Source organism: Gymnodraco acuticeps, unplaced genomic scaffold (genome assembly GCF_902827175.1).
Source record: "Gymnodraco acuticeps unplaced genomic scaffold, fGymAcu1.1, whole genome shotgun sequence".
NCBI classification, from domain to species: domain Eukaryota; kingdom Metazoa; phylum Chordata; class Actinopteri; order Perciformes; family Bathydraconidae; genus Gymnodraco; species Gymnodraco acuticeps.
In genome coordinates, this window is record NW_022992351.1 from 10003497 (window position 1) to 10021831 (window position 18335).

The 18335-nt window shown below is 40.7% G+C and overlaps 1 protein-coding gene across 6 annotated transcripts in view; it reads left to right on the forward strand.

The window, feature by feature from the left end:
* The window catches only part of nphp4 (nephronophthisis 4), a 210465-nt gene that overhangs the window by 167425 nt on the left and 24705 nt on the right, over positions 1 to 18335 (forward strand). For all 6 annotated transcript variants that reach the window (XR_004568358.1, XM_034209256.1, XM_034209257.1 and 3 more), the window contains exons 16-19: positions 2307 to 2467; positions 3362 to 3545; positions 14063 to 14197; positions 16957 to 17147. Coding sequence is in view for 5 of the 6 variants with exons in the window: in XM_034209256.1 (XP_034065147.1) it covers positions 2307 to 2467; positions 3362 to 3545; positions 14063 to 14197; positions 16957 to 17147 (671 nt within the window). In the remaining variant the exon portion in view is untranslated. The remainder of the gene's footprint in view (positions 1 to 2306; positions 2468 to 3361; positions 3546 to 14062; positions 14198 to 16956; positions 17148 to 18335) is intronic.

An 18335-nucleotide genomic window follows, 5' to 3' on the forward strand; every position in this document is an offset into this window, starting at 1 on the left:
CCAACAGCATCTGATTGTGTAGCATCCAACCGAGCTTTAAAAACATGTAGTGGTACTAGCTTGGTCATTTTCCATTCTTTTTGCAGACTGTTCCATGTTAGTGGAGCTGCACATCTAAAAGCTTTCTTCCCTAAGACAGTCCTAGCACTTGGCACATTTAATAAAACCACAGCATGCGATCTCAGGCAATAAGTACTTTCAATTCGCAGAGAGATCAGGGAGCAGATATAAGATGGTAGTTTATCCAACATGGCTTTGTAAATGAAAAAGTACCAGTGACTGAGCCTCCGTACAGTAAGTGATGGCAAAACCGCCTTGGTATACAGGGTACAGTGATGCGTAAGTGCTTTACAATTTGTCAAAAATCTCAGAGCACTGTGATACGCAGCATCTAACTTGCTCAGGTAATTGGCAGGTGCATTCATATATAACAAATCACCATAGTCCAGCACAGGTAAAAAGGTCACAGTGACTAGCCTTTTCCTGGCCTCAAGCGAGAAACAGGACTTATTTCTGTAAAAGAAACCTAGCCTAACCCTCAGCTTTTTAAGCAGGTTATTGACATGAAGTTTAAAAGTGAGACAGTCATCAAGCCAGATACCCAAGTATTTGTAACAGGTAACCACTTCAAGTTGTATTCCTTGCGTAGTTACAATATCCAAAGCAGTCTCTGGTGTATTTTTAGCTTTAGCTTTCGAAAAGTGCATTACCTTGGTTTTATCCACATTTAAAAGAAGCTTAAGCTCAGAGAGCTGAGCCTGAATAATGTTAAAAACAGCCTGTAATTTAACTGGTTGGGTCAGTTTCATTTGAAGTGCTCTGAGTTTGAGGATGAGACAGATGCATCGCAGAGCTGTCATCAAAGAATCACTGGGCGCTCGTTTTGCACTCCAAAAAAAATATGGCTTTGGTCCAATCGGATTTAATCAAAATGAAATGGCGACCTTGCAGGATTGGACATGATAGCAAATGTCTAATGCTATAAAAACGAAATGTATAGCCGCTTATTGTCTCGAGATTCAATCTGTATGTGTAGCATTTTTCTTTAAAAAAGGAAACAAAAAAGTCCCTTTGCTTTAGAGCGATGAAGGCCAGAATTTGTTCCTCTTAAGGGTCCATTGTGGATGTGCTGATTAAAGTCATGACTTTATCCCGCTGTTCAGAAAATCACTCCTGAGGTTTCTTGGCAGTGTTAGGCACAATTTTCATGAATTATGGGAACCCTAGGGTGCTTCAGATTTTGTGAAATGGCCTCATGCTCCCTGGTTATTATACTCCCATGCAGAGCGATCATCAGACCCAATGAGTCCCAGTACATGGCTCCTGCACCGGATCAGATCTGTCCACATTTTGACAGCTGCTTACAGATAATAGGGCTCTCCCTCCGAATTCAAAGCCATCTGGATGAATACAAAAAGATACATTAGTGATCAGATCTTAGATTTTTTTGTTATCACTCTCCAGGTTTTACATATTTATTGGGTTTTTTGGCAGTGCAACGGTTCAGTATTTTAGACAGCTCTTTTGGTGGTGTTGACTATCAATTTGCCATTCCATCAAAGTCTCAAATGGGTCCGAATTTAAAGGAGGGATTTTATGTCGCCCTTCCATAAAGATTCAGATATTATAGGTTGTCACAACTTAATGACAGGACAGTACACTTTCCAGACCCAAGCCCTTTTAACCCTAATGACATCCAAGGTGGGCTGCAAAAATAAAAGATGTTAACTGTTAATTACTTATTATCTCTCCAAATCGTCTGCAAAAAAGGCAACATTTTCTTAAGACATATCAAGATGTCTTGTTTTGGTCTTTCTATCACTCCAAAACATAAATATTATTCAGTTCAATATGGCAGGAGACAAAAGAACAAATCTCCACAATTGACCAGCTGGAAGGTGGAAAGTTGGCATAGAAAATGTTACATTTATTAATGTAAATAGTTGGCAGTGATGTTCCTATCCATCAACTCAATGGTTAATAGGCTGATCTTGTTAGCTCTACATACAGTATTGGGCTTTTCATTCTAAACAATTCTCATCAATAGTGAGTGACTTATACCACATTTCTTATGTGCATACCTCATCCATTGTTCTGTCACTATTTATAGTGAATGAAGCTATGAAGAAAGACAATGTCTTGGTCTTAATCCTATCTACAAAGCTGTAGAGTAGTTGCTTGTTACTCCAGATTGGGAAAACAACCATCAACTAGCATAACAACACATATTTTGGTCATATTGTCATCATTTTTGAACAGCGTAAATAATGTTCCCTCCATGCTGAAGTCTCCTCTCTCCTCTCCAGGTTCCCCGGGCCTGCAGGTGCAGTTCAAAGTAGATGAAAGTTTCCTAAGGCAAGGAGAGAAGCGCTGGTTCCTGCGCTACCTGGCCCTCCACACCATGCACATCGACATCTGGGACAGCGACTCACTGCTGCTCATAGGTTCTACCGCCATCGAGCTCAAGGTAAATGACCAAAGTCGACTTATGATTGGAAACTATAGAGAAAAAAAGATGATTTGTTGTAGCATTACAAGCAAATTCCGATCCCACTGACGTGTTCAGGACAAAACTCCCTAGAGTTTTGCATCGAAGGAAAAGAAAACATCCCGTTTACACATGCAGTATCACCTCGTGACACACCTTCATCGTATCGCAGTGCGTCTGTCATGGATTCATGCAGCGTCTACAGATTGTTTTAACACATTTAATAGAGTGAACCAGGCGTTGCGGAGAAAACTGATAATAGAATGTCAAATACAGAAATGCTTCAGTAAACTGTATATTAACCAGGTTGCCTCTAATACACAAAAAGGACATTTACAACTACAAAATAGTTGTTTTAATGATTTTAATGTATGTCTACTGGGACCAGAAGGATTGCAAATGGTCTTATTTTATGAAATATGTGGCACGTTTCGGTAAACAAACACTGTTTAGTATTGCTCCCTGTGTGCTCTGTGTTCAAGGATATAAGTGAAAGACATTTCCCTCCTACTGTATCTTAACCTCTAAAGAAAAAACCAACTGCACATTCAAGGGATTTTTAATTCTGGTCTTTTAATCTCTGCTCTTTATTGATTGGACAGAAAATCTCTTGCCAACCTTGATGTAACATTGATTTGTTTTGCAGCTTGGTGAAATTTGTAAAGCGTTTAATGAGAAAAGAATAAGGGAGTATTTTACAACTGGGAAGGGCCTTTTGACCTTGTTCATTTAGCGATAAATCAAACTGTTCCTTTTTGTTAATATGATCTAATTTATTTGCGAGTTCATCTTCATTAAATCACTTTCCCACAAGGATTGATCATAACATTTGTGTTAAAAGCACTTTTCGCTCATTCTGTTTTGTATTTGCAGTTCATGTTGCGTCAGGGCAGATCGGCAGTGCAGGCCCTTCAGGAGGTGGAGGTGCTGACCACAGATTATGTAGTGGAGGACATCCTGCTGACCAGCGCTGATCCGGGCCAACGGACCACCATCAGCCCCATGACGGTCCAGACCATCATCAGGGGCCGGCTGCACGTACGCACAGGAAACATAGGCAAGTACTAACATTGAATTGTTAAAATACTTCTTTGCCAAATACTGACATGCCCATGCCCAACATTAAGGTAGGATAACAACAAATGGACAGACCAAACATACACATTCCTGGGGACACAATGATCTCAACTCAAGGTTGAAATTAAGTTTATAAAAACAACAACTAATTGTTCTTTTACTATATAGTGCGTTCCCACTCCAGTGTGTACACCAAAAATACTATGGTGAAGAAAATACTATCCCACAATGAATTGCGTCTTGGTGCATTGAGACCAGCCACAAGCTCTAAATATGGATTCCAAATATCAGAATCAGAATACCTTTTTCTGGATCTTCTCGGGGATTCTTCAAGTCCCACCAAATTATGTGTGACGTCATTGCGGGCACAGCGCTCCAGCTGCACCGTTCAGGATCCCAGCATCTGCATGTAAACGCACGATGGTGCACACTCAGACAGCGATGACAGTTTAATGTTGAACGTGTCTGAGAGCTCATATGAGGCTGAAGGATCGCTTTATGTTGTATCTGTTAGAAGTTTAGGAATTAGGTGCGTCAATATGGGCGATCATACGGTCATGTAGCCAGTGGTGGACTGGGACTAAAAATCATCCCGGGACTCTCGACCGGCCCACTTCGGTACCGCTAGTAATTTGTCAACGGGGGGAGTGGGGGATGTGCTAGTGACTTATCCGACCGGCCCACTTCGGTACCAGCCCATCGGGATTCGTCCCGATGGCCAGTCCGCCACTGCACCCAGCCCAGCCCACGTAAACTGTCAACGGGGGAGCCTCGCTGCGGGGAAACGGTGGACCTAGTGTCCCGATCGGAGTGGGAATAATAATAATAATAATAATCCCTGCATTTTATCCATTAATTTCCCCAACATTGTGGTAAAAAAACACACGTTTAATCCATGTTGGTGTACTACAACTACAAAAAGCATCGGTTTGTTTTCTCATCAGGAAATGCAGACCGGCTCAAACAAACGATTTTTAATCATCATCCTCACGATCATTTAATGTATCATATGTTCGCCGAATTGACATGAAAGCACTAATAAATGTAGTTTCATCCACTTGAGTTTACAACTACAAAAATAATCGATTTGTTTTTATATCACATCCGACGGGAGGAAATTCAGCAGCTCCGATTTTAATCCTAATGTAATCCTCATCTTCACCACGATCATTTATGTTTATGTTCGCCGAATTGACATGAAAGCACTGACAAATATGAATATACTGTAGTCAACTTCATTAAAACGTTATTAACGTGCCTAAACTCAGTAATTCACCATTTATACGCATGACAACACACTTTGTCCGTGTTTGGCTCTCTCGCCGCACAGTGAAGCGTTCCCGCATTGACGTCACTTCCGGCTTCTCCCAAAACTTCAAAATGAGTCGAAGGAATTTCCCCGCGATGTTCGAAATTATTGATATTTATCGGAACGGTATCGCAACTTCTTTTTTAAACTGACGGTTCGAGATGACTAGTAGCCCAATATTTCATTGCACAACAGTTGTTGGGAGGCTGTCACAGGCTCTTTAATGTTACATATGTTAAATATGTGACATGCATTTAAAAAAAAAAGTACTAAGTTATGATATCATTAAAAAAATAAATTATATATATATAGCTTATCCAAACAACATCTTTAAAAAATGATGCTTATCCAAACTACATGGCCATGATGTTTGCTGTGATGTGACAGTCGCTAGCTGGTCATGTGACACATTAACATGAGTAACCCTAACCCTTGATGGGTGCTCTTCAGTGTGATCAGCAGTAATCAAACGTAAAAGTTAATTAGGTAGGCAGTATGCAGTAAATACTGATTGAGTATAGTAATCATCCCGTCAGTATGTGATTTCCAACTGCAGTTAAACCCAGTACTGCTCCCATTGGGACACAGAACAGGGTATGGGGTCTTTTTGGTAGTTTCATTCTTTAAAAATGAAAGAAATTGTATTTGTTCTATCATTCAAAATAAAATCAATTTTTAATATCACCCAAAACTTCTATGCCTGGAATATAGATAGTAATAGTGTTTTATATTCAGGACATATCCCATTTGGAGCTTCAGATTATGAAGTCATGTTGATGTTGACTCTATTAATGTGTAGACTTGGGAAATGACAGTGAATCCCCAGGGCTGCCTCTGCTGCTGACGACATTTCCCATTTTCCAGAGATGTGTGCAGGCTTACAAAGCAAACACTGCGCCAAATATCTTGGTGTGATAGTTCCACTTCATCTAGCAACTGAGCACCTTTGCTACTACTTCACACTCATCCAATTTGGGCCTAGTGTGCCCCCGCGGTGCGATGGCATCTGACGATAGCTTCCTTTGCCATTAGTCAACTGTTGAAACGATACCTCCTCCCTTCATAAACAATGCATCATTCTCTGGGCTTTCGGAGAGTGTCATTGGGATTAAATATTCCAGCACTTATCACTCAAAGCAGGTTGAGAGCATGCTGGGTTATTGGATGTGCAGGCGATGGATGGGGGAGGGGGAGCGTCAGAATCAATTTGGGGAGGGAGGACTCGCAAGCACTTTTTTTGTTTCTGCTTGCATCTGTCGCTCCTCACATGCACACTCCTCTTTTTATAACGTCTTCCTGTTTCACCTGTTCATCCATTTAACCTTCTTTCTCTTCCTCTCTCTATTTGGTTTCCTCTCTCACCTCCCTTCTACCTTCCTCTTTCTTCCCCCTGCGCCTGTCATCGACCTTTAATAAATACGTACTCTTATTTGGTGGGTGGTAGCCCGGTCATTAAAGCCATCTCTGAAAAATGTAGAAGTTACACACGGCACGGCAGATTGATCCGCTTTATGAAGACTTTGACAGAGATTTGATAGGAAGGACACACACACACACGAGCATGCGTGCGCATCAAAGCCCTCACTCATGCCAGGAAAGCGTACACTCATGCATACGCGCATACATATAGACAGGCAGGTGTAGCAGAGCGGGGACAGGTTGTGTGATGAGGCAGGGTGGCAGAAATGAGAAGCGGACAGGAGGAGTATATCACTGACATCATGTGAGAACTCCAATTTTTTGGTGGTTTTTTAAGTTCAATAGAAGGATTACATGGCTTCTCTGGATTGCAGAAATTCTACTACCCCTAAATCCCCACTCTATCGGATGGACTCAAAAATGCACACTGGCCTAGGCTGTATTTTCTGTGCTGACAGTTTGCAGATACAGCTCCTTGATTTCAGCTCGAGAGGTGAAGGAAGGTCGCAGGTTGCTTGAAAAAATGGTAATGGCACAGAGAGCGAGAGCACATAAGTATGGCAGTGTGACAGGAAGGGAAAGCAGTCCTTCAGAGAGGCTGACCATTTTACCATTGCTATATGAGTACAGTACATTCTTTAATATAGAGTGATGCAGTAATGTTTCCTACAACCCAGAAATGAATTAGCATTTTACCACTTCTCGAAGTCAATGCTTTTTTTTGGTTACAAGAATTTCACGTTTTATCTACGACAAACAAATACATAAATTATTCCCCCACTCGTGATTGTCCGAAACTTCTTTGTGTCATAAAACGGCAGTTTCTATTTATTATTATATATATCTATAAATTATTAAATAAAAATACTGAACATCATCACGCCGGTGATGCACAGCCATGTGATTTACTGTAGTTTGTTTTTAGCATTACGTTAGCTTTTTATTTGCGCACGTTGCGTTTACACTTCCAAAATCACAAAGTGGGTGTTACTATTTTGAGATTATTATAAACGTTTGTTGGCCACAAAGCTTAATTTCTGAGTTATACCAAAATCCAATGTTTTTTTTTCCGTGGTCGGCCTTCAAATTGATCTCATTACTGCATCACTCTATTAGCCTTAGTCTAGGGCCTTTTATTAGCTAAACCTTTTTTAAACTAGCTTATACAACACAGAATCTATTTTCCATGTTCCCTGTTTTCATTAGTTATAGAGGCTGCCTCCCTTTATCTCTGCTAAGCCACTGTCATTGAAACCCAACACTTTGTGTACAGATTTGTCATATGAAAATGCCTTCCAGGGACTCACAGGGTATAATCCCTCCCATTCCTGATAGGCTTTTAATTTGAAACAAATGCAGTGACAGAAACATAATAGCATTTAGAGAAATGGCAGAATGGAAGTCATCGTAATTCATGAAGAAATGAAGACAGTCTGTTAAAAAGAGAAAGTCTGATCAGCCGTAAGTAAAGCATGTAGTTCCATTGGTGATCTTTGTTTTATTGTTCTGCATTAAACCATTAGCTATAGGGTCACGTAGACATCCTAGAAAGATATTTTTAGATATTTTAGTTATATGATCATTCTTGCCATTATAATTCAAAAGCAATGCAGTCCCGACTACATACGGCTCTCTCCTTCTTTTCTTATTTGATGTTCCAGTCATGCATGCTATTAATTATGTCTTTACTCCGCCCCGTTCGGGAACTCATCAGAATTAGGCTTTATTGGAAAAGAGTGAGTGGCAGACTGACATTTCCGAATAAAAAAAGAGTGAAACAGCGAATGATATCCTTTTTAATCATCACAAGGTGGGATTGACGAGTAATTAATTAAACGCTAATGATATACGCTGTCAGGCCCATTCAATCATTGTGTAAAGCAGCTTTTATTAATAGCGTTGTTAAGAACTGAAGGAAGTGGCTTAATCAGAATCATAGAGAGTTGTGAAATGGTGGCTCAAACACCAGGGGATTTAGTTTAGCTGTGGTATGAAGTCTTGAGGAAGGGAAAAACAGTACTCCCACACAGAGAAGTGTAGGAGCAGATGAGGAGTGCATAAACCATGACGACCGCCTGCTCGTCACATGAAACTGATCCAATGGTGAATCCAGAGGAAAGCTTCAATGCTTTATTGATTTCATCTGCTAAATCCCCATGAACTCTGCTTGGAGCATGGAGATAGAGGCAGGGGGAAGAGATGCACTTGAGAGAGATCTTAACCCTTAACACAAATGAAAACTGGTTTTTCTATTTTGTATCACCTGTCCACATTATATTTTTGGTCCAATTTGGCTGAGTCAAAGCCGAAACTGTCCTTATAAGTTAGCAACTTTGTCCCAAAGATGGTAAATAAAGAAAAACATTGAATAATCTTTGTAATCCACATTGTCATTTTGATGTAAAGCCCAGAGCTTTCCCACGGACAGATTATGTGGATTAATTGATGGCCTTACGTTTTATTATCTCTTTGGAACACAAAGGCAAGCAAACACAACATAGATAGATGGCATATACATAGAAGCTGAAGGATATATTAAATACAAAAAGTAAAGACAAGCAATTTGAATAGATTTTAGGCTGTAGAACAAGTTAATAAACTTTTAAGGTTTAAGCCAAGATTAAAGTAAATGAAAAAGTATTTTGTTTTGGATAATGCAAATTTAGGCAAAGACAAGTTAAATGTGTTCCAATTATCCATGAACTACTCGTATGCTACTCGTGTCAATATGTTTGATTTGCACCCCAAAGGAAACATGTCGTAAACGACATATTTTATTCGGCACAGGAAGAAATGTAGCCATCTCCATGTAACATTGGTTCAGAATTTGATTAAATCTGTACGCTACATTATTAGAAACGTCACAATGCCGTTGCCCAACAGACATGGAGCAACAATACTGTTCAATTGGAATTATATTTCTGGCCATTTATCTGAATCTTGGTCCTCAAATATTTATTAAGATGCTAGATGCTCCATAATTAACACTAGCTAGACATATTTCTTGCCTGCTGTTTGGTGATCACAACTCCGTCGCAGGAACAGCTCTGCCTGGAAACAAGGAGTTTGTGGGACGTTAAAACTCTAAATAGATCTATGGGGAATTACAAAGTTTGGTGATAAATCTTTGTGTGTTCATTACTGTGAGCGACCCATTTCACATAACACATTGAGAATGATCGATTGTTATAAAATGTATTTGGATTATGGATTAGGGCAGCTTTAATGCAACAAATTGGTACTTATTTTGGCTGATAACATCTTTAAATCACTTAAATGTTATCGTGACAGGATCCAAATGAGTATGTCCTAGCCAAGGCTACTAAGGCAATTTATATAATAGCTTTGGATGGTCCAACTCTATTTTACACACATTGTTTGAGGTAAGCTTTATGAAAAGGTCATATTAGCTACATTGCTAAAACATTCAAGCAGGAGAGCCCACATTCGACAGAAAGGTGAAAACCTGTTTTTAGGAAATTGTTTTGTTGACTGAGCTGTGTCTGTATCGTTTCTCTTCAGCTCTCACTACCTTTCACTGTCTGTTTTTTTTCTGTTCTCACACACACAAACATGTACACACACACCAACAGAAAGCATGTATCTGCTTCAGCACAGAGAAGACAGATTAGAACCTTCTCCAGACCTCACAGTGCTCCTCATCTGCTGCGGCCTGATAAGCCCTGGAGAGGCTGTCTGTTGCAGCAGGCGAGAGTCGAGAAAACCCCGCCTAAAGCTGCCAACAGTGGAACAAAATATCAGTGAAATATACCTAACAATTAGTTTAGCTAGGTGGCTTCCCTAAGGGCTGCACATACAGTACGTCTTACTCGTTAAAAAGCTCTTGCGGTTAGGTCCAAGTTTATCAAACTTGCTTTTTTTAGCACTGAGGTGAAAAGGGGAATCTGGTTATTCTGAAGGGTCGGTGGCCTGGAACGGGTAGGCAGAATAAATCCAATATTGCAGACTACTTTGCTTGCTTGCTCACATTTGTTCTGGGGGCCGGTAAATCACTGGTTTGTTGGGGCCTCAACCTCGAGAACTGCCAGTGGAGCAAAGAGGGCGTGCAAGGTGAGGTGCAGGGAGAGGTAGTCAATACATTTGATAGAGTTCAGCCCCCTGGCACTTCACAATTACTCTCCTGCACACAGACAGCACGGAGCAGCCAACGCCTCTCTCTTTCTGCAACACAAGTATTATCTTGATGAGGATCAACAGCTCTGTTCTAACAATCTGCCCGTGTGATTCAGCACTTAGGGACAGATAATGTGACCGAGAGCAAGACGTTCATGTCAACCAAGATTAGCGTTAGAGCAGGTATTATCTGATGATGACGATGGCTATGGTGATAGCCGATTAATTAAAAAGATTGACTGATTAAATCACAGGGACATAATTGGTCTCATCGTCAAGCTCAATCATTTGTTTTATTGTTGGCAACTAGCACGTTCGTCTTATCGCGTCCTTTGCAGGCTTATTATACTCTATCCATCATCAAAGCATTTCTTGCACACAAACGAAAGCATGCTAAAAGGCCAATAACGAGGCGTTGGGAATGAAATCTCCATGGCTTTGTTATTGATTGGAGATGTTTACACGACAGCAGAAGTAATGTCTTCACGGTAATATTTGGGATATTTGGGAATATAGCTCAAACAAATACATTCGCCGGAGTCGTGTGGCCAGGGAGGGTGATGGATGATGAGGGCGATGCATCGGGACGGCAGACACCTCACCCATTAATCTGCAGAGCTGCTCTGTCTGTGTCTGTTTGCATGGCAACAGCAGCTCCCCATTACTCATTTAGCCGTCCATTATCAGTTTGTTGATGAAGGAGTTTGCCTCTAAAAGATTCGGAGGGTACTTTCGGCTCCTCTTCGGAAACTCCTACAGGCTCACTAAGGTGTGAGTTATGGGCGGCGATTCCACTTAATTACTGCACTCACCATATTTCATTTAAAAGCATCCCAAATTAGGTTTCTCTCGGAAACTGCTTAAAATTCTTACACCCCAATTAAGCACCTCAATCGGTATGTTGTGAATCTCCGATGCCTAAAAACGTATGGGAGTAATGGGAGCATATGTCAAGAGGCGCGTTCACACCGGAGTACTTATCCCCGTACTTTGCCCTGTACTTTTGCCGTTTAGTTCCGTTGGTACCCCTTATTTTGCGTTCACACCAAAAAGAGTACTTAGTGCCGGGAACTTTTACCCCCATTTTTAGAGCCTGCTAGAGAGGTGGTACTCTCCTCGGGGGAAAAAAGTACCAATTTCTATTGGCTGGGCAAATTGCAAACCATGCCCCGTAAAACTCTGAAAAGTTTGTTGAAGCCGCCATTGTATTTGCTGGCATTAGCATTATTAGCATTAGCATTAGCCCCGCGCACCAACGGAGAGAGAATAGTAGAAGCTGCTGGGAGTCCCAGCAGCTTCTACTGCTTAAGCCAGTCCCCAACTCCGGGGACTTCCGGCCGGGGACTTCGGGTGGCAGTATACGCCGTGAAGTGGTTTGCGGCCTGCCAATAAACCCAAAGCAGAAGAAGAAGAAGTGACGTCAGCGGCTTCATTTGCGTAATCTTCCCTCAGGGAACTTATTCCGGTGTGAACGCGATCTGTACTTAGTGCCAGGCACTAAGCGCCGGCACTAAGTACAGCAAAGTACTTGGTGTGAAAGCGGTCAACCGTTGTAAACTGTGTCCTACTCATTACAAGTGTGGGCCTCAGTATACCTGTACATTGAATAAAATATGTATTTTGGCCTGTGGTATTTGAAGATTCTGTCTTAGAGATGGAACATTGCTGCCAGTTGACATTGTGAGTCATATTTCAATACCAGGCATTTTTTGCAAAAATAACCCTGCTGAAAAATATAAGCAAGCCTTTCCCACAACTACTGTACTGTTGGGGCTCTGTGCACAATGAATTACTGCTAGAAGAAACTTAATAGTGACCATCCTTTACTGTCTGTGTACAAGCACACCACTGGTCCACTGGACTTAAAAAAGGGGGGGAATGAGGATTTTGCCATTTAGGGGCAGAAAGGTAGAGGCACTCTGTTTTTCATGAGGCTGTTTTGCAGGATAACCCCAAACTTGGCCATTTGATTCATCGTTCATCAGACTTCTGTAATGGAACATGATTGGACAATTCAAAAATCTCAGTATTCTTTTAAAAAAAAAAGAAAAAAATGTCACAATGTGGTCATCCCTGTTTGATGGCTGGATGTAGAATTTAAAAACATTTGTATATTGAGTTGTCTTATTGCATCTCTGACACCCAGCCCATAGCCAAAAACAGACAGGGGCCAACACATCAATCAGATCGACACGCTTTCGGTGTCCAGACCTCTCTAGCAATTTCAAGCCACTAATTAATCGCTGTCAGCTCCTCTTCATGTATTGATTCTGCCTAAGCCAGGGTTTAACCTGGACTCTGTTCACTTTGGCGGCTGTCTACAATGAAAATGTATTGTCTCACATGTGACTTCAAAGAGAACTTTGGCTTAAACTGATTTATTTTGTTGCCAAACCAGTGGGATCTGGCTTCAGAACTTAGTTTGGCTTGTTAATTCAAAAAGTGGCAACACCCGAGTCTAAAGCCACAGCTGGATGTCTGATCTGGTCTTTAAATAGAATTAATTAGAAGTTAAACAAAGACAACTTTTCTTCTATCAGTTAGTATCCTGGTAGTGTTAGTGTAGTATAACCTCAGGCTTTATGTAAGATCAAAAAGGCAAGGCTCACATTCCTCATTGAATTCTCTGTAGGGGAGCTTTCTCCCTGTTAGTTATTTTGCTCATTAGCAACCACTGATATTCATCAGTTTGAAACAAAAATGCTTGGTTTCACTCATGTGAAGTGCCTCTTTTATTGAGTTTTTCAAACAAACAATGTGATTAACCCAATGATTCTCAAATGAGTTCTAGACTCACAGTTGTAGGCCAACCTGCACTAACATCAACAACAAACCTTAAAAAGGGGTCTTAAGTCATCTTTAATGAAATATTTCCAAAAATGTTTGTAGTTCAAAAGTCCTTTTTTCTGCAAAGCAGTTTTTGTCCAGATAATTCACTCTGTCTTGCTTGTCTGATCAGTTGACAATGATGATACACTTAGTTCTTAAATGCTTATTAAAGTAAATAAAAGAGAACATCTATAAACGCTTTAATAATAATAATACATTTAATTTCAAAGCGCTTTTTCAGGTGCTCAAAGACGCTTTACAGTGGTGATAAAACGAGAAAAAATAGAATAAAAAATATGAAAAGAGCATCACAATAATTCACAAATTAAAAGCCATTCTGAAGAGGTGTGTTTTGGTCAGTGTTTTGAAAGTGGGGGGGTCGGTGCAGTCTCTGATGTGTTGTGGAAGGGAGTTCCAGAGGGTGGGGGGCCGCATGTTAATTTGTCATCTCATTGAGTCAAGTTTATCCACTGTAAATTAGTTTCATACAATCCTTCCCCATTCGTTTTTGATTATTTTAGTAATGCTAGCAAGTGACACAAGTGTCAGTGCACTTGTCAAACTCGTAGCAGATATTGATTTTGTTTCCTGTAGGTTGCGCTGGTCTGCATGTACACAGTATACAGCTTGTCTGATAATGACAACACGGGAAGAATCTGCAGAGTTTTGAAAGTATATGGGTTGCTGTTGAAAAGTTTTAGGGTATGAATGAACTTAATAAGCACATTCCATGAGGTGCTTTCCATGTTGATATTATCGCTAGATGTTATTTATTTTATTTTATAATCTGTATTTCCCTTCTACAGGCTGCCCTGTAGATCCCAGCAAGAGGAAGGCAGCAGACGTGATGCCGTCCCATCCTCACATCATCACGCCTTGCGTAGTCACCGGTGGCTTCAGAGGAGGAAGCCTGTCGTCGAGAAATATCCTCCGACTCAATGGTAAGCATTTTCATCCACAGCCCAGTGGATCCTGTCAGTGTTAATGTACTAACATATCAATTAACTTCACTTTCATTAACCGTGCAGCCAACATTTTATTCCACTTAGTGTATGTCTAAACACATGTATCTTTGTGGATTCTACGCCACAGAGCAATTAGTGCCTTTCATTTGGGCGGTGACCATGCTGCTGCTTTTATCAACACCACCAGATCCATTTCACATTTGGTCTCTTGGCTGCTCCACTGCACCACTCAATTTTCAGCCTAATTGAGCCTGCAGAAGCATCTCTGGTGGCCCGCCACAGTCCAAGTGGAGGAACACACACATTCAGGGAAAGCCATTTTTTCCTCAATTAGACAAGCTGTTTCCAGTCAACTGATTTATATTCCTTAATTTGTCCTTTTAACAGGGCTATGCTTCAAAGACACACACATGCAGTTAGAAGCATCAGAAATATTAAAAAAAATGTATTAACAAAAAGGAAAAGAGGACCTTTTATGTTTTTTTGGGTTTTCCCTATCTTGTAGTGTGTAATATATGTTTGTGTGCAGGTATATGGTCTGCAAAGGCTAACATCCCAAAGCTCCCTCCAGATGGAGTTTCTTAAACATATTGTGTAAGGGACAGGCTAAAGAGGCGGGACATCTCTTGGTTTACCGATCACAACAGAGCCGGCCAGCTAACCAATCAGAGCTCTGGTTTCAGACAGAGGGTGAAAAGAGGTGCTGCAGCACAGGCAGTATGAGAAAAATAAAGAGCTTTTTGAACATTAAAGCATGGAAACATGTCACAGTAGAGTCACAGAATACAAATATGAACCTGATATGCATATGCGCTCTTTAAGTCTGGCAGATCTACATTTACATCACACCCTGAGGAGAACAGACCTCAACATTCTTATACTGTATATTGTATTACATTTCACATATATTTGCGTACTAAAACACTGATCATAAATATTCATTTGAAATCACGGATAAACAAACATGTGCTTTTACAAATAAATGCATGCTCACTCCAAACATATTCCCCAAACTGTTGCAATAATGTATTCCCAGCTCTTGTCTTGTTACTGTGCAAACATGGTCTGTTCACAGTTTGCTTTGTTTCTTACCTGTCTCCCTCATCCTCCCCACCATCTCCCCACTGCTCTTGTCTCTCTTACAAACTGAACTCTTCGTTCTTTCCACTCCACCTTCCTGCGGCATTCAAAAATACAAGGACCCTAATTGCTTTCACTGGAGCCCACTCTCAACAGTTAGCAACGCTGTGTGTGTGTGTTCGTGTGTGTGGGTGTGTCGGTGTCGGTGTGTGTGTCTGTCCCACTCCTGCCTGCCTGTGGCTCTAAAGGAAGCAGACACTATCTGGTTAGGTGACTGGCACACGACTCAATGCCTCTCAGATAAGAGGACTTGGGGAGAAATGTCGGGGATTTAGAGTGGGGCAAGAAAAAATAATAAAACCTGAATAAAAGTGTTAGAAAAAATATATATTTTTTTTTTAATATTCTTCAGTTTGTGTTGTGTTTTTTTTATTCAAATACAGCATAACTAGTTTTAGATAGTGGGGGCTGTTGTCTGGTTAGATGCCATTGGTTGTTGTAACATTAAGCAGTATGTTAGTCTAGAGAGCTCAACTCACTGCAGCTAAAGAAAACTCGTTTGTATTGTTAGATAAAATGATGAAAACAATATTTTAGAACACAACACATCCATCTGTAAAAAATGTAATGCATAACCCAACTAGAAACAAATTGCAATAAGCGCAGAACAAACAAAACTGAGTTAGAAAACAAAACCAGTTTCCAGGGAACTCTTAAAAACTCATGAACACAATACATTTTTAATTGTCTTAACGTTTGATGAATAGCAAATATCTCCAGTAATATTGGCATCATGCAATCTTAACAGTTGCTTCCTGGGAATCTACATTTTTGGTTGAATCTGTTTCTTAATTTGCAACTGTTTTTCTTCCCAAATTGCAAAAGCCAATGATGGCCTTTTCTTAATTTGCTCGTGTTTTCTCAATATGTATGTGTTTTCCTAAACTCCAGTTCAGCAAGCGTCCTATTTAATGAAAGTTCATGGTGGAAATAAGATACACGAGATACAGAGCCGATACCAAAATACTTTTGAAGCCTTTCTTTGGGGAATAAACAGGTTTTTCGGAAACAATTTTTATTTTCCATTCAATGCCTAAGGTCATACAAGAACTTCTGGAATATCGGATTATAAATGTACAACCCAACTAGCATTTGGTACTTTTTGGCCTTTTTTTCAGTGCTTCATTCATCTTCCTTTAGTTTTAGTTCATATAGACAGTTCTGTGTTTTTGTTTTTCAAAGAGTGGGATTGGCGTATGTTCTTGTTGAATCTTTTCTAGTACACGGGTATTCCCATTTCAATCCAGTTCAAATTAGACTGGATTACTGACTCATACCATAGATGAATCAGGTATTTTAATTTGATGTTTGGTGCAAAGGATACATTCCAAGGATAATTTAGGAGGAAGGAGGCAGTCTGTTTACCCAGCAGTAGGGCTTTGGCCCAGTTGTAGTGGTGCCAGTTGTTTGACTGGACTGTTGTCTGTGTTCAAGCTGTTGTTCCTTGTGCTCCAACAATACTTTAATCTGTCAGCGCCTCTCTCCCTTGGACATTTGGAGGGTTTTTGAGAACATATGGTCAAAATGGCAAAGAGATTACATTGCGCTCTGTTCAGTTAATATATTCATTATTGCGGCCTGTCTCTCCTTCACAGCGAGGAATGCTGCGCAAGCACACAGACTGGAGATGGATGGGGATAGCGGGCCATTGTTCGGACGCGGGATCGGATCGGACTCCTTTGTGCCCGCAGACCATAACCTCAGCGAGGCCGACGGTGTGCGCCGCAAGCTCGACTGCATGGCCGCCGTCCATCAACGGGAGGGCAAGGAAGAGGCGGAGGTCACGGTTAGTTCAAACTTTGAACTTGGGCCATTGGGGAGATAGGAATGGCTGCTTATCTGTAAAGCAGAACCATCACAGGCCGTCTCAAATCTCAAACGGACAACAAGGCAAAGAAACTGCTTTCATTCTTGCCCTGAAACAGTCAGGAGGCAGTTTTCATCGAGGCGTTGATCTTCTCGCAGACAGCGTGCCTGTGTTACAATTCTCGGGGCGATGTGCCCTTCAACCCTTGTGTTTCAGTGACTGTACAAGAGGGTGTTAATTGTTCTTCTACCCGAAAGCTCATCTTGTACTTTCACTCATGGGTGCTAAATGCTAAATGTGATTTTGGCTGTGGTGCATGTCTGTCTCAGACATTTTACACATCGCATTTCCTGTGGTGAGACCTGTGTTTTAGTTGTTTCACACCTCAGTAACAGCCGATACTATGTGGAATATTACTCTGCTTGCACAGGAAAGAGATTTGAGGAGTTGCTTTGCAGTTAAATTAGACTTTTCTGCGCTCATAGCCACAACCTAATTTGGTCGAGGTTCATGCCGGGCATAATTTCAGTGCAAGGAAAAGCAAAGTAGAGATAGCCATTCTGTTTTCTTTAACCTCTAATGAGGGACAAAGCTTTAGATACGTTATCAATAAATCAACGCTAAAACTCTGTATATTATGTTGATTATTTTCCCTACACCTTTACTTAGTGAGCGATGGAAATGTAATGTATGTAATTGTTTTGCCAAACCTTTGAAAAATATAATGGCCTTAAAGGTTTTGAACAGGTGGTTTCAACGCTGTGCCATGAGGTAAAGTTTATTACATACAGTAAAGCTTTCCTGCTGGAAAAGCATCCATTCCAAGTACATCATGTTCCAGCTATAACATCTGATCAGAATGTAGCTTTGGAGGGACTGTACATGAAGAATATGTTGTTGTATGCCTTTCAATACAATAATTGTTGAGATTCCGGAACAAAACAAGATTGATAGAAAGACGTCAGATGGTAAAACGATTGGTAAATGTTGGTAATAGTCTCTTGTAGCACTACAAATCTGTGTTTTCAAACTGAAGCAAGTACGGTAAGTCAAGTCAAACCAGGACGTTTCTCCGTAGACTGTGCTTCATGTTTACAATGGAAAGTTTGAATAATCACTTTACATATCTTACTCTCCTGATATTGTGTCACCTGTTGTGATATTGGA